Raw genomic sequence first — 20,305 nt, 5'->3', positions numbered from 1 at the left:
GTTTTTTAAAGATCTCCAAAATGAACGCGAAAACTAACCACATGTTCGGAATCGGTGTTTAATTCTGGTTATAGCGGTAGAAAATGGCATTCCGTATAGCTTATGTCGCCATTGAATACTACTTATCATTTTTGAATTGACAAAAAGTCGTTACATGAAAAGCAAAACGTTAAATTAAACTTGTCGTTTAGTTTGACGTGATTGGCAATGTAAAACGTCTCAGTTTGGTCAATGGAATAATAGCACTGTCATATGTACATATAGGCTAATACCGACTGTATTGTCAACAACAATTTCATTGAGACGCGCGCTTATTGTCTTTCCCGTACACACCATCAAATCCATTCAAACTAAATAACATAGGAGGTTTCATATAAAAGAGAAAGGCAACAACAGGGGGTTATTATTATTAGACGCAATCAAACAGTCATCAAAGTATTGTCTTAAAGTGTCTGAAGAATAGTCGCTGTTTTCATGTCGGTAATCCTTTTGATGGATTCGATATTAGAAAGAGAAGGTAAAAAATAAAAATTAAATTAAATGAAGAAAAAGAAATATAGGTTTCTTTAAAAATGCTTAATGTGTTAGTATGATAATATGTATCGCTCACTGGGCTGCCTGAACCTTTTTTTTTCGAATCTGTCCGAAAACTTCTTCCTTAACCAAGAATTGTTTGGTGTATCGTACAAACGAAATCCTCGGGGTGAACATTCCGGTATCGTTACTTCATCTTTCTGATGGATTTCTTTGTTTTGCATAGATGGCCATTGGCCAACTAAAAGAAAAGAAATCAATAAATACAATAAAATTGTCCTCATTCTTTTTCTACTAACTTATAGAAAGAAGAAACAGGAGTATGAAGAGTCGTTGAAACAGGGATCAAAATACAGTTGCTCTTCCAACTTATATAAGACAATTTCTTTTTGAGCCATCCATTCAGTTTTGTGACGTGAAGTGCTCGATTATTCCCTCTATCATCCCTTTAATTCTTGTCTCTTTTGCTTGTCTCTTTGCGTATGCTTTGCATATCGGCTTCGGGTCGCAATCGCAAAATATTGTACAATATATTCCATATTATATTTGATTGAAATAACAGACAAAACAAGGCGTATAGAGGACGAAGATGAGAATGAAGAAAGAACAGAAACGAGAAAAAGAGCCAAAAGGAAAATAGAAATAGATGCGCGGACAACCAAACGAGTCAGGTGAAGAAAAAACCTCTACTTCTATATTTTCTTGTTAAAGATACTGCCTTATAGCTTGTGGCTATAACAAACAATCCTACTTTCCATTACAAATACACTACCCTTCTGCCAAAATAATTATTACTATGTAAAACGATTGATCAACTGTTTTTTTTTTGGCATGGTGGCGTTCGCTTTATGGCGTAACGTGTTAATTTTAAAACCTGCCTGATCTACAGGCTAAAATACTCGTGATTGTACACGCACAATCCATTCGTCTAAAAACGAAACGTATAATAACGGGTTGGTAAACAATAATAACCGTGAAGTCTGATTCGTTCCATCCATGGCAGAACGACATGAAAAAGAGAAATCAGTCGAAAAAGAACAATGTCAACATATGCTGTACAATCTTTTGGAGGTACAACTGGTTTGAAAATGGCTACGTTTCTTGCGGATGGGAAAGAGACGATAACATTTCTGCACGTCAGCAGCCAATAACGTACACACACACACAGCACACACACACACACAAATGAAAAAGTAGGCATCTGGACGTGTGTACAGCTATACAAAGTGCCTCAGATAGTTTTATCATCGATGATCAAGTGTCATGGATATAGAAATAACAAACAGGACCGTAGTAAGAACCAAAACAAAAAAAAAGAAAGAAAAGAAAGAAAGAAGAGACAAATGCACAATGAAAATCAAATAAGGTGATAATGTAGAAGGAGACGAGGAAGCACTGATTGAGAGAGAAGTTGACATTTGCAACATACTGTAATATATATGTGTAAAGTTCCAAAGGAAAATCGTTGAGCCGTTGTCATTGGCGGGAGGAATGAGTCAAATGGTAAAGAGCAGTGATTTGGGTTTTTCCAATGTTATCATTCCTACGTTCCAAGAAAAGTGGTATCAAAATTTTCTACCAATTTTTTTTTTTAAAACATGGGACACAGTCGAGGAAAAAAGCGAAAGTGCTTCGTTGATAGACTACTAACTTCTTCTGGGGGTTTAGAACACGACTAACGTGCTGCTACTAGTAGAGGAAGAGATAGAGCAGTTTGGCAATGGTATTGACCCTCAAGGAGCGTGAATAGAGCAATAAACAGATGAAGAGATATACAGCAGACGAAGAAGTGGACTTTACAAGGAGAATCAAGAACAGAACCGGAAGGAACACGAAGCCTGAGGCGAAATTGGAAAACCTACATACATGGTTAATCTATTTCTATGTTATTTGAAAGAACGATCGCACCATAATCGTACGATTTCACATTACTTTCCTTCTACATCAGTAACAAAAAAAAAGGAATAAAATAAAATAAATACAAATAACAAACAAAAAGAACTTCCGGGAACTTATACTGCTGCCACGGATGACCGCTGCCTGTCCAACTATAAGCCCTTGAAGACGAAGATGGATGAACACTTGTCCGAGACTGATCCAAGTTCCTAGTAAAAAAAAACAAAAACAAACACACACTGGGAAAATGGAGCACCTCTTGATTAGGGTTAGGCGAGATTTCTGCCTTTTTCCTGTTAAAGAAAATGGCTAAGACTGAGCCGTAGGCTATTTAGAAGAGATAAGAGAATTATTTTATTTCTCTTTTTTTTTTGCATTTCTTCTTCGTCCACTTCTAAGGGACTATGATGTGCGGAGCCGAGAAAAGCACCGCTATAGTAGCAATGATGGTAAAGAGCGTGAAGAGGATCAGGCAAATGCGATCAACGACCATGGCAGCAAATTTCCAGTCATTGCACACACGTGATTCTTCTTCGTCGGTTCTTATCTTTTCGGTGATTACACGCAGTTCCTTGAGGATACCGGACAGTTCACGGTGGGAACCGAAACAGTTGTGGAGCGATATGGTTTCGTCTTGACCTAATATAGTCGAAAGATAAAGAAGATGAAGCAAATGGCTTTTCTAAAAAAAACCATGCAATATCAAATGGTATAATACCAACCGCGTTTCATCTTACCCTGGTTAGTTCCCAAGCCACCACTAGGAGTGGATACTACTCTTGGGAACCCAGTAGGCACACCCATACTAAGAGCCATGCCACTACCGACTGAGCTGAGCGTACAACTATGTTGTCGGAAGTCGTCGTCGATATCGAGCACGTTGGCCAAAAGGCTCCGCGATGAACGTTCTTTCATTTCAATGTCCTTCATGTGTTTACTGTTGGCCGCCGGCCCTGCTGCTGGCTTTTGATCGTCCTTGTCAGTCGGTCTACTCATCCGCAAGACGCATGGCAGCCAGTGTAAGAACACCGTTCGGACCTAAGTTCGTATTCGTACCACAATGATAGGAAAAATTCCCAAATATATAAGCCAGTTTTCTAAAATGAATTGATTTACAGATTAGTCCTATAGTTACCCATGGGGCCATTTCGTGAGTATCAGCATTGCGATGGTGGTAATTGAGAATTAGCACAGTTGAAACCACCGATGAGGCCACCATGAACATGATACAATTGAAATAGGTTCCTATTTGATTTGGTTTGGCGGTGCGAGGGGACGTCCAAGTTGGTACATGGAAAGAAAAGCCAGGAGCAATAAAGAACAATCGTGAGAATAGCTCCCATTACCAGTGCAATAGAAACAGCAAACAAACAAACAGGAAAGGCATCAACAACAAATAAACGACAATGATACAAACAAGTGAATATACGAAGGTGATTTAAAAGCAGGCGACTTTGGGATTGTGAGTGATGGGATGAGGAAGGTTTATTGGCGGGTAAAGTTTTTCAACGAATTTTTAGTTCGGTTTCTTTTTGGATTGCATGCTCTGCGTTTTTGGCGGCCTGCCCCGACTCATTCGGCATTTATGAACCATTTAAACATCATACTAAAAGCCGCGTGTTACTTGGCCACTGGGAGGAGGGCGCGTTCGTCTTTAACCTTAATTTTTTACTATAGGCTTCGCATCATTGGTACGATTTTTTGTTTTTTTTTAACCAAACATCAACTAATCTCTTGTGCCAGCTTTGCATCGTAATTTCAAATCGAGAGAATCGTTTAAATATTTTCCCACAAAATTTTCGCTATTACTCTTTAGAATAAACTTTGAATTCTTCTGTCAGGTGGTCAGATAAGTTTTTATGGGGAAGAGAGAGAGAACGGGAAGAAAGAAAGAGGTAGAAAACAGAATTGATAAATAGAGAGAGAGAGAGAGAGAAAGAAGGGAGTAATAGGGGAAGAAAGAAAGGATTTTATGGAGAGAGGGTAAGTAGAAAGGTGGTCAAAACAATGTGAATATGCTTTTTGTCCACGAAACGCTAGTTGGCATCATCGGGTACTGTACTGGAAAAAAAAAATTTCATTGAAATTTCATTAATGGTAATATGCTTCTCGAAAAATTGTAGCACATGCAATTAAATGGCGTGATTGGGATTTGTTAAATACTGCACTTGACTGGATAAAGTTAATTGCAAATCGCGTCATTAGGGTGAAAAATCTTTAAAAGTAAAACTTCAAAACCTTTCAAAAAAAAGGAGGAAAAGCATTCCTTTTGGGGGGTAATCAATTTCATCCAATGATTGATGTTTAATTATCAAAATGTTTACAAATTTAAACGAAAACTTATGCTCTGATTGAAACGGGTTTTTGTAGTTCAGCGAGTTACGGATATAAAGCAAATAATCTTATTCGGGCGGGGAAATAATTCAATGTTCATTAGCTGTAAAAAAAAAGGAACGCTTTAGTTCTCATAACGCACAGGTGTTTGATCATCTTATGAAAAGGGTACACACACACACAGCGTCTGATAAATGACAAAGCTAACCTAAGATGGGAACGGCATCCGAGCTTTCGGGCAACGCGTCGTTAATCATAAGCGAAAAGACAGTTAGTGAAAGAAGTATGGTCACACCTGCATCAAAATTGGAAAGAAAAATTTAATCGATATAAGGCACGCGTAGTTTTTTACTCGCTCACATCACAGAGCAATTATCTTGACAAAGCGAGTCAACTAAAGCTCAACTCGAGAACAATGCGCACGTTAGTGTTCAAAGCTATAATTCACATTGCTACAAAGCTTAGAAATGGCAGTATCAGTAGTAATAGTAGTAGTAGTAGTATGCGACATGCCGTTAGTCCGCCAACTTTCGAGCGATCTACTTCCCTCGACAATCTAAAAGCAGAAGTCGTTGAATTAGTACGTTGGTTCTATAAGTGTATAACGAAGCATTGTATGCAATTGTGTGTACGCGTCTTTGTGCACACATTTCGCGTTGGGACTACTGTGAAGAACAATCAATGACGCGGTGGTGAAAAGAAAAAGAAAAAAAAGTGGGGCACAGGAATGGACGATAGTTGCATAGCCTCCTCCACTGCCAAGTAACACTGGTTTGCTATACAGTGTATACAAGCATCCATTCGTGAAGGCTACAAAGAGATTTGATTGTAGGGTTGTTTTTTGTGTGTGTGTAAAGAAAAGGGGTCGAAATGAAACTTAGAAGAATACGGGGGTGTTGGAATAGGAGGACGAAATAAGGTGGGCTATATTGGGTTGTTTTTTTGTGTCTTGTTTCGCTGTGGCAATGCGTTGTGGGTTTTACCTATGAGAGGCTGTGCAGATGCCGGCGGCATGGAAGAGGTGACGCTGTTTAAAAGGAAGGTGAGCGACAGGAGCACGGTGACACCTAGTAGGTGATCGGGCAAGGTGGAAACGAGGAGAGAAAGCGAAGAAGATGTAACAAAGTATGGGATTTGTTCACAAAAATCAATAAGGGTTGCCATCTAGCGTTCCTGTTACACGTCTAATGCTCTTAGCATTATGCGAAGCACCAGTTAGACAATAAATAATTCATAGTTAAAATAAATGTCAGAACGTTGAAAAATTAAACACTTGTCTACAAAACATTACAGCTTCTCCCTCAGTTTCCCTCGCGCAATCACAAGGATGACAATAAGGACAGAAAAAAAAATGCACATAGATATTAAATAGTTATCTAAGGGCACAGAAGCCGGTTGTCACCGTGTCCCTCGTCGATGTAATACAATATAGATTGATAGTAGGCGGTATTAGGCAATGACGCCATCTGCTTCTTTAATTTTTCGACCCTCCTCCAGCAGAAAGAAAAACCATCTTAAAATCAAGTAACAGGCCAGCCTCTCTATTTTTATGTTCTTTTTCATTGGTCATTTGTCTTTGCCTCGTCGCTAATCGGTTTGAGCTTTGATGCGGGACGTAGGGACCAGGAAATGGGATGATTGTTATCAAGGTTTAGTTAGAGAGTGTTAGAAAATAAGGGAAACGGTGTGGAATGGAGTTTCGGTCGAGGTTTAGGGTAACCAAAGGATCACCTCCGTCGTAATCATTCATTATTATACCAGCACCACGATCGACTACCTAATAAAGGAACTGCATCTGACGTTGCCGGCATTGTCTCGGCCACCATATTTAGGAAGACGGTTAAGGAGAGCAAAATTGTAACGCCTATGAATTCAAGAAGTCAAAATTAATCCACGACGGACGAACACAAAAGTTTAAAGAGAGTCAAAGTAAAAATTGGGGGAAAAAAAGGTAATAATTTACAAAAAAGGTTTTTAGATGATTGTTAATGGAAATGAAAAATAACGTTAACCCTTTTTTGTGATTAGGTTTAAACGATGCACGCATATATAGTGTAGACTGGGAGTGTACGAACAACGAACAACGAAAATAGATGAAAATAGAAGATTGACGTAGTGGGCCTATAATTTTCAGTTCATTATCGATTGCGTTCTGTAAATAATCAATATTGATAACGGACATTAGTTTTTAAAAATTAAATAAAAAAAAGTAAATCATTATTCAATATCTTTCCAGTATAGCTGAGCTTTAGAATGGCAAAAGAAAAAGTTCAATAAATATTTTTCAGCTCCACGTTTCTTCTCCTACCTAGCGTTATTTTGGATCCGCAATCGTTAGTTAACGTGAACGATAGTAGCGTCATAGATGCAATGAGCAGACTGGGAAATATTACGTTGCACCAATAATAAAGCGCTCGCCGGCGAATGTGCAGCGTGAACGTCACATCGATGTATGGCTCCGGACAGCATGTGTAATAATGACTGGAAATTTGGCCTGGCAAACCTGGTCAATACATGGCATCACACTTCTGCCCTCATGAAATTGTCGACCATTTCAATAGCACAGATCGAAATTCAAAGTAATTTAAATTAATTTAAAAAAAAAAAAAGGCTAGGCTTTTTTCGGATAGACGTTGCACTCGAATTCGTCATTCTGTTAAGATCGTCGCATTTAATTACGCATGATTTATAGATTTCAATCGCATTTAAACGCAGGATTAAACGGCCTTTTCCTTCTGTCTGACTGTGTTTTGCCATAAACGGCGCACGGGCTACCAAAGTGGCCATCGATGGGTTTCGGACAATTTAGGCTACTCACGTCATTGAGCCTAAACGTTCTGGCATGGAACTAGGCGTTTCTGAAATGTCCGGTATCAGAAGAGAACAGCTGCGCTGCATTTATTTATTTTTTTTTCCCCCTTAAAAAAAAAGTTCCTTAATGCGTGCGTTTGCATTCGTCATGGGTGTGCGCACATTTCCACTAAATAGAGGATTAGCAAATATATAGTCTATATTGCCACTGCCTTGATCGAGGTCCCAAATCGCCTATGGGCTACTTTTTAATGCACGTTTAGTTTCCATCAGCTGTGCTATCGCCAGATTGCCAAATGCTACTTTCGTATCGCCATCGTTTGAGTAAAAAATCAATTCGGGTCTTGGAGGGGAGAGGGGACACGGTGTGGATTGAGAGGCCGGCCATTTAACAAATTTGCTCAAAGAATGGCGTTGCGTTGGCAAGACGATGCCATTCGAAGCGGACGAGCATATACCGCTATTTTAATCCTGAAATTCAATACGTACTTTTTGTGTGTGTGTGAAAATGTCGGATAAATAATTGAAGAATGACCCAAAAATCAATACAAAAAGATCAACTCAATTCTATGTGATAAGGGAAGAAGTGAGAAATAATGAACACAGTACTTGTATAGAACCCATTAGAGCCTACCTAGAGAAAGTTTCTCGCCAGACTCGGGAGGAAGAGTAAAACCGAGGACGGCCATGGAGGCAATGAGCACGCAGGGAACGATCAAGTTGAAAAAATAGTAGAGTGTCCGTCTCCGGATCTCGATGCTGAAGGTGATATCCACGTAAGGTTCGGGGCAGCATGGGTAGTATTGCCACGTCCGTTTACCAGGCACTCCTGGTTTTCACCATCGTAGGTCATCAGATTTATCATCATTAATCAATTTACAGGGAAAAAGCAATCAAGGACTAGTTATTTAATGGCTACGGCTAGGCGGAACAAGAGCCGTAGAAGGAAACATGCACAGTAAAGAGCAGTGTCATGCTTCCTAAAAGCTTCTCACTCTTGTTTTTCTTTTCTTTTTCATGCAACAGCCTCATGCCACAAATAGCTATTAATTACACAGGGTATTAAAACTAAAATAATAAATTTTTTTTAAATTATTATTCTTTTTCCTGTGGTGTTATAGTATATCTTAGATTTATGTCGAACGACGGTTTACATCAAAACAAAATTTCTTCTAAAGTTTTAAGCGTTTTTTCTTTCATTTAGATCTCTAGAAAGAGCTTTATTGGGCAACTTAATCAAGGGCTACGAAGATCAAAATGGAAATTCACATTCTTAGAACCCGCGGAAGAAATGTGTACATGGAACTGGAAATTGAATTTCCGACATTGGTATTCACCATCACACTTTTACGAAGGATTTTTCTTAAAGTTTACAGGTATTTTTTTAAAAATTTACAAAAATAAAATACGATAAATAAAACGACAACAAAAAAGATGGGGATTCACTCTGGTGTCGGTGAATAACTTTATCGATGTTTTGGAATTTACCGAAGTAGTTGAGTGCCCGGCTGTAACGAAATTAGCAACTTTGCGTTTTGTTAAAAGCTATGACGATGGAACGGTGGTTTAAAACTTGTAAATACATACTTTTTAGATTCCTGATAGACGTGCCTAAGTGGCACATTTGATTTCTCTATTTTACCCCAAGCACTAACTGTGCGATCGCACACGAGCCCCACCCTGTTTAGCTAATGAGAAAGGATGACAGTTGGATCCCTTTTGCCTCCCTACAAATGGAAATAGAAAACTTCCAACTGGCTCCCAATATCCGGAGAACAACCTCAGCCAGAGGTCGTGGTTTTTCTTTAACTTGCTCACAAAAATTACACACTTTATCTTACCATTAGTACAGTAAAAATGCATTGACTAGAGCAAGAAAAAGCAAACTACAATTTGTAGAGTACACCAACATTCTACCTGCGAGTGCAACGTCTCTAGTCTATACTTCTACGTCTACTAACGTTCTATACTTCACGTGTCACTTTTGCACAACAACAATGGCACAATGGGCATTAACAAGATGTTCGTCACATCACAAACTTTTCATTTGCCTTTGTCAAAGTGTCAAGAGTGAGGTGGGTGGTAGACTTTCTTCTTCGGCACGTAAGATTGTTACGACAGTTTCTTTTTCTTGATTGCAGGACAAGTACTTGAAATGAAATCATCCTTTTTTCCCTCTCAATATACGTGCCTAAGGAGAGGTCCATTTCAGTCGAACTAAAGACTACAATATTATTAATCATGTCAAAAAAATTAAAAAGAACTCAAAGACAACGGGGCGTATTCAAATCCTTGAATAACCTCGTCATTCAAATATCTAGGCCGACTAATTGGTTTCTGTTACACGAGCACTTGAAAAATCTACATATTTCCAGCAAATGCTTTGCCCTACTGGGAGCGTTAGATACGTTCTGTATACATGTAAAGAGCAGCGACAGAAAGAAAATTAAGAGTGCCACGACTTAAGAGCAACACAAAAAAAAAGAATTTGAAAAAATGAGTAGTTCAAAGTCGTGCGAGAAAGTAACAAAGGCCATACCTAAAAGATCCCATTCGCCATTGGTGTTGAAGTTGCTAATGTCACCGCCTTCTTCAGACTGAAGCGTCAAATCTAACTGTGAACCCAATAAGGCAAATAATCATCTTTTTAACGAGTCAACTATTTACAAAATTTAACAAGAATATAATCAATTAATTTTAGCCTAAAATTAGTTGATTTGTACTAGTCAATTTGTAGATTGCCATAAAGATTAAAGGAAACAAATGCCAGAAGGGATAAATTGGTTGGATCTGAGCATCAATATAAGAAGAAATAAAAAATACCTGAAATCCATCGTAAGTCCAGCTGCCAAATTTGAGCTCGCACTTTTGATCGTCGAAAGGAAACCACGTAATGTCGATTTTACAGGTACTTTTGAAAATGCCAGGAGGAAGATAACTGCAGCTACCGTTGTTGCGAACAACCACATTTGTTTGATAGGTGCTGTCAAACTCTTCATCGGCACTGCGCAACCACAAATAGATTAACCATTTTCCCCAAACAGTTACAAGCTTTTGCATCATCAATGTGACTGACAACGAAAAGGGACTACGTTTGCTTAAGAGGACAGGTCATCATTCGCAATGGATACCGGATATTACACATATGTCAAAAAGTATCGTGTAAAAGGAGCTGATCCGGCTCAGCAAGATCGAGTGCAGAAGGGGAAATATACGTATGTTGTCATTATCACCATCTTATCTTCAAGTCCTGCCTTCTCTCTTTTTTTCTTTCTATATCTTGCTCTTTCCTTTTGCTGCCCTACTCTTTGGTTGATTGGATGTTCCATCGGACATTAGGACATCACACGTAGGGCACATCGAATGAGAGAACTAAATAGGGTTACTTGTATACTCGAAATTGCACAACACATCTGACGGTGTGTGTATACACACACCACTCATACATACAAATTGCTTTAACTATTCCATAGACGATATGCTGCTGGCTGTGTTGATCCCTGTTTGGCCGATGGCATTTTTTTTTTAAGAGCCTCCCAATCTCGTCATATGGTGGATGAAAACAAAGGAAAAGAAAAAAAGGAAAAAGGACACCAAAAGATAGGGGAGAAATAGGGCAACGTTTGCCGGAACGGCGACTGTTCAGTGTGTTTCACGCAAAAAAGCTAGTGGATCAATACGGCCCACTGCCATTCTATACCGCCTCCATATATATAAATATATATATATATATATATATATACTGCCGAGCAAATCAATGATGAGGAACGAAATCCGAGAAGGAACGAGAAGAGAGAGAATCTTAAAAAATAGAGAAAGAGACGGAGACTAGAGGCTATGGACGCCGAGGGAAAGTGCTCACCTGTTGTACATTAGGACGTCGGGTTTCCAAATTCGTGTGGGTGGGATCCGCAGGTCCTTGACGCCACCAAATTCGGATGAATTCCACCTCAGATTGTAATCGTTCCAGTCCTGTGCCGATTCAATGGCGTGAGAAGAAAAGAAAAAAAAACACCAAACAAAACAAGAAAATCAATGGAGAACGCGCACATAACTACATCAAATAGCTCAATGCAACGGGTTTGTGAATTGGTCAAAAATCAAAACAGCTGCGAGAATGCAACAGTCCAGGGTCCCTGAACAGGAATCTAATCGAGACTTTAGGTAGAATTTAAAGCAATCTTTTTTTTTTTTGCAATTATAAAAGGAACTGTCAAAGTTGTAATAAAGCCTTTTTCTTAGATATTGTTGATAAGACTTGAGATATTAACAAAAAATTCTAGGGAAAAGTTTCAAAGATTCCCACTAGATGGAAATGTAAAGTGAATCGATATTTCTGGCCGAAGCGTGAAATAAACGATTTTCTTCCGTCCCCTTCTCCCCGTGACAATGCGTCAGGTAAACGTCAAGCGAATTTCAGACCGACATTGAAAATGCATCGATTCAACAGAAGGTTGTACAGCACAAAAAAGTAGTTCAACTGATTTGCATGAAACGAGCTCAACAAGGCAGACACACCCATCGCAAGTATAGCGTGACGGGAAAAAAAAATGGAAACCATTTGTCAGCACGCCACTTTGATTAATCACGCAAGAAAACAATGAACAGAAAATAAAAAGCAGCCTTACCATTTTCAACCACATGTTTGTAATGAGCAGCTGATTCTTTTCATCCTGCAAGGACAATACAAAAAATCAGTCAATTACTAAGTGAAATAGAAAGGGCCATTTTTCATGACGAGTTTATGGAAACTTCAAACAGCTTACGAATTTATTCACACATCAAATCATCAAGATCAAATCAAATCAAAAGGCAAATCAAGTTTCTCTTCGCCTACAATCTCGGAGTATTACTTTTCAATTTCACAAACGCATTGAATCGTTTAGACGCCCATTTTTCTAAATTAAATTCAATCGGACGAACTGCATATAACTTTAGCTTCGGTGCCTTCTCGTGCCTATTATCAATTGCCACATGCCTGCAACAATTCGATTTCCTTGCGCCACAGCTTCCAACTTAATTCTGCACAATGCAGTCGTGACTGTAAAGTTTTCATACGCCCTTGAACATAAAGAGTCGAAAATGTTTTTACGAGTTTAGCCCAAACCCTTACAGGCTATAAGATATACGCGCTGCATAAGACACAATAAAAGTTTACAGCACAACTCGAAAATAAAACTCGTTTCACTTAAGCCATAAATTGATATAACGACTCGAAAGCAAAAGCCTTTACAACACCCAGTCTAATTTTATTCAGACCATCTCCATGGTCTTACAGTTTAGCATTTCAAATTCGAAATGGCAGACTTTTTGCCCCTTTTATCTTGTGGTTAAAACATGTTAATATTCTCCACCACTCGCAAAAACATGTTTGAAACCAAACGTTCGATTGCATTTGACATGAAAATTAGAAAATGGTCTTACCACATCAATGATTTGCATCAGCGTGATACCAAAGCTGATTTGTATGGGATCCGATTCGTTGGAAACGGGTCGTTCCAGGACGTTGTACTTGTCGAGGAGATGATGAAGCAATTTTTTCTCGTAGGGCCCCTGCATCGAGACTGGCAATGACAAAATCCAGAAAGATAAAAATTAAAGATAAGCAAATCAAATAAAATGTCGTCTACGTCAGATCATTGCCAGTGAAAATTCAATTTTCAATAATAAAAAGAACAAACTGATACACTGTGTAGTACGTTCGTCATCCTAATCGAATCAGTTGTGGCTTTCTATCGTATCTCTCTGCAAGATGGACACGACGAGTCACGGCCAACGTGTAGTGCTCTCGTTTCGTACGTGCCCCGACGGTCCACGTATCACAACTGTTTTATTTCTCAAGTAATTATCACGACCACGATCCAGGGCGTACACACAACACTATACTTGCAATCAAGCTGCATGACGAAAATGTGACGCTGATTTGGTTAGAAATGGAGGACGTGTTCGACTTCAGGCGATCGTCATTTGTTGGAATTTCGAATAAAAAATGAAAGACTCTGAAAACTGAAACAAATGCCGTTCGTTTACCTTTTAAACCAATTGCGTTTCGTCTTACAAAGTCACCTCGTTTTCCTTTTCCACGAAACGCATTAGACAAACATTTCTCCGAAATAGAAATCAACTTGAAAAGAACAAAATCCAAACGACCTTTCGTTGTCGCTTCCCCTTTCGTAATTCTAACAACATTTCTACACTTTACCACCGTTTCCCGTAAGGTTTAAAAGCAGTGCACATAAGCTCTACCACGCTTGCTGCTTCTCATCCATCAATTTCATAGCGTGTTCTTTAGATTATATTTCGCATTTCTCTCATCGTATATAGCACAAAAGCGGAATACGTTCACCATCCGGCCAATGAATCAATAGTTTTATACATATAGCATAGACTTTAGCCATAAAATCTACGAGCTTCGGCATCGCTGCGAATATTACATTATGTACAAGATCAGAGCGAACGGCAATTGCCCGTAAACTGTCGATACACGCAACGATCTATAGCGCTCTTACATGGATGTATATATCCATAGTACTTACAGATACGTGTACGCAACGGTATACAAGGGCTACTCATATTTCCGTGTCGCTCCCGAGTGCCGGCGAGGGAAAGCTTCACGAATAACATTTCTTTCTTGGTGTGCGTGTTTTTTTTTTCCTTTTTCTTTCCGTAATACAAAGACCGACGGATGGACGCCGCATCCCTCACTCGACGATGGGAGGAAAAAGGCATCAGCGGACGAGTTCCACTTCAAGCCCCTCCATCTCGTCCCTCTCTCTCTCTTTATTTTTGCGCTTGCCATGCGATCGAATTTGTGATCTCAGGGCACGTATTTCATGATTCGTTTTAGATTTCAGCAAAGACTCGTGTTCTGATGACGACCTCGTTACTTGTGCTCGTTATTCGCCCTCATATATGTGTCTACGCCCAACACTCTCTCGCCTCAAGTTGCCGACTGGGGTTAATGTGGGAAGGGATGACTTGTATTCCTTACGATACCGTTCGGATTTCAAAGAGCCACAATGGTAGCGAAAGAAAGAAAGATCTGCATCTCGGAAAATTGCCCTATAACTCAATCGTGAATCTTATATGAATACGAGGGGGAAATTTAGTACGTCTAAAGGAAGAGTGACCTTTCTAGAACAAGTAATATCGATGTCTGACAGAATTGATGAATGGCTGTGAATGTATCATTTTATAGCGCATCAATTAAGACGTGTAGACACGTCATCGCGGACAATGTTTTCTTGATGCAAGACCATCAGAAAAAGGAATAACAATGAGAACAACAACAAAAAATGGTGGGGGAGGGAGTCAGGAGGGAAAAGAAAATGCTGTGTATGAATCTAAATTCTTATGCAGTATGCATTAGATTGTTAAGGATCTTTATACACCAGTTGTAGAGACAGTAGCTCGATCTTTATTGATGTGGCGGTCCTCATGCGGGGCCTGTAGCCTAGTGGATGTTAATGCCGACAGAAGCCATCGCGATGACTCTACACAATGTGTCTCTGCGTTCGAGCTATAGCCAAACACCAATCATTGGCGATGCTTCTAGATAACAGTGGGAAGAAGAAACAAGAGGCAGTGACTGATACGAACCGGTAATTAAGACACAAAAAAACAGAGAATTACTGCAGCACTCTCGCATAACAATAACCATTGCCATCGCACTTTTTTTTTTCTTCTTTTCGGTGGTTGCTGCCGGAAGGAAAAGAACAACAAAAGAAACAATAAGAAAATGGACACAATAAAAAAAAGAAGAGCTTCTTCATAAGGAACGGTATTATTTATCGTGAAAAGAGGCTGCGGGGCATCATCAGCCTCAAGGCGGTACAACATTGGATGTTAAAAGAAGTTTTCTTTTTCTTATTTTTTAAGCTTACGTTTCAGCCCGCGCCCTTATACGAAAGACGTATACACATTTGCGAAGAGCAGCTATAGGGCCATCTATCAGCTATAATTGCCCGATCATTCCATCCTGATCTCGTATACGAGCCGTCCTTCTATTAAGCTTCCGGTCTGCGAGAGAGAAACGATGGATACATTTCTTAATTGCTAGTGTTGGCTTCTCATGTTCGTCGTGCTGTTCCTATTAGCAGTTCAGCCTATAGTATAATATAGCAGAGTTGCAACTAGCTATCGAAATGATGAAAAACCAAAAGGCAGTGATGGAAAGAATTGGGCGCCATCGCCAGACAGCCAGAAAATGTTAGTCATTTGCACGAAGCAAAAAAAAAGGGGGAAAAAGAAATTAACAAACAGTCACAGTGAAAAGAGCAATATAGCAATGAAAGAGCAAGAACAAGAGCAACAGCAGTGGCATCAATTCTGACGTCAAGAAGCATTTCTTATGAGTTTGTGCTTCTCTCCTTTGGCTGCTCGTTTCGGGACTCGTCGAGACACACACGCACACAGAGAGCTCGCTACTACTATTTCATAGGCGAGACACGAGTACGCCATCAGCAGCTTTCCAGCAATGGTGCGCTATATATATACGGTGGCACCATTGGGGCTGAATATTGCATGTGGTCGTTGCTGCGTCCAACGATAAACGCACGCTCAGTTTCCGCTCTTTTCTGCCAATCCTATTGGATGAGAACAACTGAAAAATACAAAACAAAATACACACGCTGCTGCAGTAAAGCAATTACACACTCTAGAAGAGTGTACGGTGGTTAGATGGTGGAGCTGGGATCGCGGCTGTCGTGCACGCGTTATCTATCAGCGACACACACTTGACTCGTTTTTTTTTTTCAGGCAGTTTCTACTTCATTGATGCCGTTAGCTTTTTACTTTCCACTATCGTTCTCTTCGGTATTACAACATTTTATTGCGCCAACGGCTAGTTATTAGGTGAACACTAATCCAGAAGAAGAAAAAGAAACAAAACAAAGCTGCGAATTATAAAGATTCGTACCAAATCTATAAGATTGTCTGCCTTGCCAAATCAATTTTTAGGGGGGGATATAATGCGCATCTTTTTTTCCCTTGACAAGTCGTTTCATCCCATTCCATCGGGAGTGCAAAGATGGGCGAATACAAACAAAAAAAAAAAGCCTTTTATTAATGTAGATAATATGTTCTCGTTCCGCAAAATGATGAAAACACGGATAAGTTCCAGGCCAAGAACGAACGGATTAAAAAAAAAAAAAGACAGAGAGAGAAGTAGAAAAGAGCACAGTGAATCATTGGTCCGGTAATGACGCCAACTTTCTTTCCCAATATTTTTCCCGTGATATTGTGGAACACGTGCAACGTTGCGCCCGTGGGTCATGCGGAAAGGCATTGTGCTGTGTCTATCCAGGATAGCTGTTAGCTTGATTTGACGTTGGCAACAAACAAAAGCATTCGCATCTTTTTTTTTGTTTTGTTTTGTTCTCCAGGAAAAACTGGAGCATTCACTCCTTCCATCCTATTTATTCTCCGAGGCCCGTCATGCAAGAGATAAATTGCAATAGAGGCTCTACAGATAAATGGTTGTGTTTTTTTTTATTTATTATTTTTTATTTCACGCGTATATTCTTCGCCATCCGGATGCTGGAGTGTTTGTTATGTTGAGGAAGAGCGCGTGCTACGCGCTGGGTTTAATACAACCGTTCTCGCCACCTTCCAAACTGCCCTCTCTTTCTCTTTTTTTTTTTTTTAATGTAGACTTGATGAATTCGTCGGTTAAGGGCTTTTGATGTAATTGGGTTCGTTTCGCCTTATGTGTTCTTTCGGTGCAGTCGTCTCGGTAATTGAGTTGCGCGCAGTCGCCGTGCAACGTAAAGAAAGGGGAAAGGGAGCTACTTTTTTTTTTTACAAGCGAGGAAAGATATTAAAAAAAAAAAAAAAAAAGGAAAATGAAATTGACAATAAGACACGGCCGCAAGATTTCTGGTGGATATTAAGATAGTGGTCCCTGGAGTGGTCTTGCTATTACGCGTTCAAATCAGACATCAGTACTCTGCTACGCTGTTTTCATGTTTTTTTATTCTTTTTTGTTCCAGTGTGTTGTGAGCCACCTTTGATTCGTCATCATTTACCATTTAGGTTGATGCGAGTTTGTAATTACGTTTCGTGTTAGAGTGGGGTTCTGTAGTCTAAACATCATTCGAAATACAGTAAGTCAAATGGAGATTTCATGTTTTGACGTGTTCATTGTTTTCTTTACAGTACGACGCGTTGTTGGCTTTCAAATTCAGAAGACTGTGGCCACGACGTCATTAGTAGTTTCAACGGCGACGAGATTTTCTTTTGATTTGGAACAGTTTTAGCGCAGCTTCTAGTGTCTTTTGATCTATCACATTGTTTCTCGATGGATTGACAAAAGAGTTAAAGAGACCAACCTCTTTCGGCTTTCTCATTCGCTCCTTCTTTTCCCTTTCTCGAATTTCTAAATTAGGTTTAATGAAGAGCCGCGTCGTCTGATGAAGGACGTCGACGTCTAGCGAATCAATCAGTCAGTGTCTATACACGCGAGTGCTGTCCATGTATATCAAAGGATCAGGAATCCATCTTATTCGTGACGGGCCAGAAGCGACTCAAAAACCCACGAGTGACTTCTGAATGGCTTAAGAATACGCAGACGGTCTGAAAACGAAATATAAATGAAGCCCTCGCTTTTGACTGCAGTTCGCATTTGGGAATTTTCAAGCCAAATGGAATATTCAGCCAACTTTTGTTCCGTGTCAAACTTTGTTGTGTACACAAGCGAAGCCACGAAACGAAACAGCTCGACTGCCATATAGTCGACTCGCGAGTTTTGTCAAGAGGAAAACAACAAAACAATCCATTTCCAAGAAGCGAAAATCGCTAATAACGTTGCTCCGGTTAGCATTTCTCTTCGCTTGATCATCAAAAATGGATATTCAAGAACGAAAGCCACTCTTTCTTCAAAAATCTCAAACACAAAATGAGGATACGCCAACGCGTTCGTGCTGGCAGCTATGCTTGAGCGCCTTCTTTCTTGCAATCTGCTGCCATTTTGACGGACTGCTATTTATTTATTTTTTTTCCAAAAAGAAAGTATTAACCAAAAGAAAAAGATATCCTTTGCAAGTTGAGCTGTTATAGCTGCGGCGATCAAACAGTGCGTGATGAGATTGGTGCAGAGTGCCACTGTATGTAGCTTATATACCAGAGTTTGTTTTTTTTAAACATTTTCTCTAACTGTGTGGTAGTATAGCCCTCATGTTCATACAATATATAAACCTTTACGTATAATAGTACAAGCCGGAGCTGCTGCACTATCACGCCATACGTGCATTAACAGATGGAAGATGGACGTTGTAAGCAAGACGGACGACTCGGCAGAGAAGTTCCAATGAGAACGGAGAGGACGTGGTCTATACAAAGGCTACATCTAAGGGATATGAAGGGGTATACTGTATTATAGGGAGTCCTCATTCTGGGTGTGTCTACGGTACAAAGCTGGAAAAAGTGTTTAAGGAGAGAGCGCGAAAAAAGGAGAGAGTCTAAAACGAGGACAGCATCTCTATAGAGGAAAGTGCCTCACTGATATTGATTTTTGTTTTGTTCTTGTTGTCTATACTCTGTTAGAAACTGTAGATCCTATTGTAGAGAAAGATTGGGCCTCCCAATGTTGTAGTCACGCTTTTTATTGCAAGTTGTATAGACACTTTAAATGTGATGACAGGCAAAAGAGATGGCGGGGTAGATCCCAAATCAAATCGAATAAGCCATCGAATGTTGAAACAAGCGGAATGTAACCTACAGGCTGATGATGACCGATTGTGTTGCGCACGCATAAGATGCGCGTTTCTATCAAGAGTTAGACAATGTAGCTAAGTAGTTGAGAATATAATCAACATAATTTCTTCAGATTCGCTGTGCTATTTTATCGCAACCAGCGCGATACTCCACACATGTCCGTGGTGTCTGTTATAAATGATCTTATATTATTTTGATACATAATTGCACGCACGGTTCACTTGGCCGATGTTCAATTCCTTTGGGCAACATAAAAAGTTCCAGCCGAATTTTTCACGAATCTCTTGATTTAACGCCATGAACAATTGTATTATATATAGGAGAAACGGAAGCCATAACGATATATAGCTCATCTTTATCCAACGGAAAGAGACAAATTTGAATTAAATTTGAATTAAGAAAATAATTCAGTTATCGATATGATGATCCATGTAAATATCGATGATTGTAGACGGAGATCTCTGTCTGAGTATAATAACCGTGATTCGTATATAAGCAAGGCCACACCACACACAGCACTGATAATGAGGCGAGAAATGTGCATGTTTCCCACTTTATTGCTGCTTCATGTTGCATTCGGGACACGATGTATTTAAAACAAAATGAGGCCCTTATTGTCTTCTAATGACGACAAAAAAAAAAAATAAAATGGGACAAACCCGTCAAAGCTCTTGAAGTGTTGCTGATTCTCTTTTTGCCCGCCGACTTATACATATTCCCATCATCGTCTTGTTTACTGTTTCACCAACACAGAAAGAGTCTAGTCGAAAGATCTTACTCCTCCCAAAGAAATGAAGGGGATTGTTTCTTATTTAATTTTTTTCCCCTTTCTTTTCCTCTCGTCACATCATGTAGTTATAAAACGTGGGTTTCATTTTATTGTATTTCGCATCGTTTCTTCTCCTTAATTTTTTTTTTTCCTTATTGTGTTTCGTTTTAAGAACCCTATAGCCTCATCGCATGCCATTATACATCTCATGCGCTCAATTTCTTTTTCTTTTCTTTTCTTGAGCTGTTT

At 39.5% G+C, this 20,305-nt stretch overlaps 1 protein-coding gene across 8 annotated transcripts in view; it reads right to left on the bottom strand.

Annotated features, from left to right (window-relative positions):
• Positions 1-259: 259 nt before the first annotated feature.
• The window catches only part of LOC116917186 (neuronal acetylcholine receptor subunit alpha-7), a 44,422-nt gene continuing 24,376 nt past the window's right edge, over positions 260-20,305 (bottom strand). For 2 of the 8 annotated variants that reach the window (XM_032922559.2, XM_032922560.2), the window contains exons 3-12: positions 13,000-13,139; positions 12,204-12,248; positions 11,438-11,547; positions 10,399-10,579; positions 10,115-10,190; positions 8,210-8,404; positions 6,542-6,628; positions 3,566-3,675; positions 3,168-3,468; positions 260-3,069 (exon numbers count right to left, since the gene is read on the bottom strand). In XM_032922559.2, the coding sequence (XP_032778450.1) occupies positions 2,825-3,069; positions 3,168-3,468; positions 3,566-3,675; positions 6,542-6,628; positions 8,210-8,404; positions 10,115-10,190; positions 10,399-10,579; positions 11,438-11,547; positions 12,204-12,248; positions 13,000-13,139 (1,490 nt within the window). In that variant the 3' untranslated portion in view covers positions 260-2,824. Of the gene's footprint in view, positions 3,070-3,167; positions 3,469-3,565; positions 3,676-4,972; positions 5,060-5,747; positions 5,832-6,541; positions 6,629-8,209; positions 8,405-10,114; positions 10,191-10,398; positions 10,580-11,437; positions 11,548-12,203; positions 12,249-12,999; positions 13,140-13,262; positions 13,513-20,305 lie in introns of those variants that run through there. The other 6 variants (XR_004391042.2, XM_032922563.2, XM_032922564.2 and 3 more) reach the window with 6 other exon arrangements.

Source organism: Daphnia magna, linkage group LG2, assembly GCF_020631705.1.
Source record: "Daphnia magna isolate NIES linkage group LG2, ASM2063170v1.1, whole genome shotgun sequence".
NCBI lineage: Eukaryota > Metazoa > Arthropoda > Branchiopoda > Diplostraca > Daphniidae > Daphnia > Daphnia magna.
This window is presented reverse-complemented; position numbering and strand designations above follow the sequence as displayed.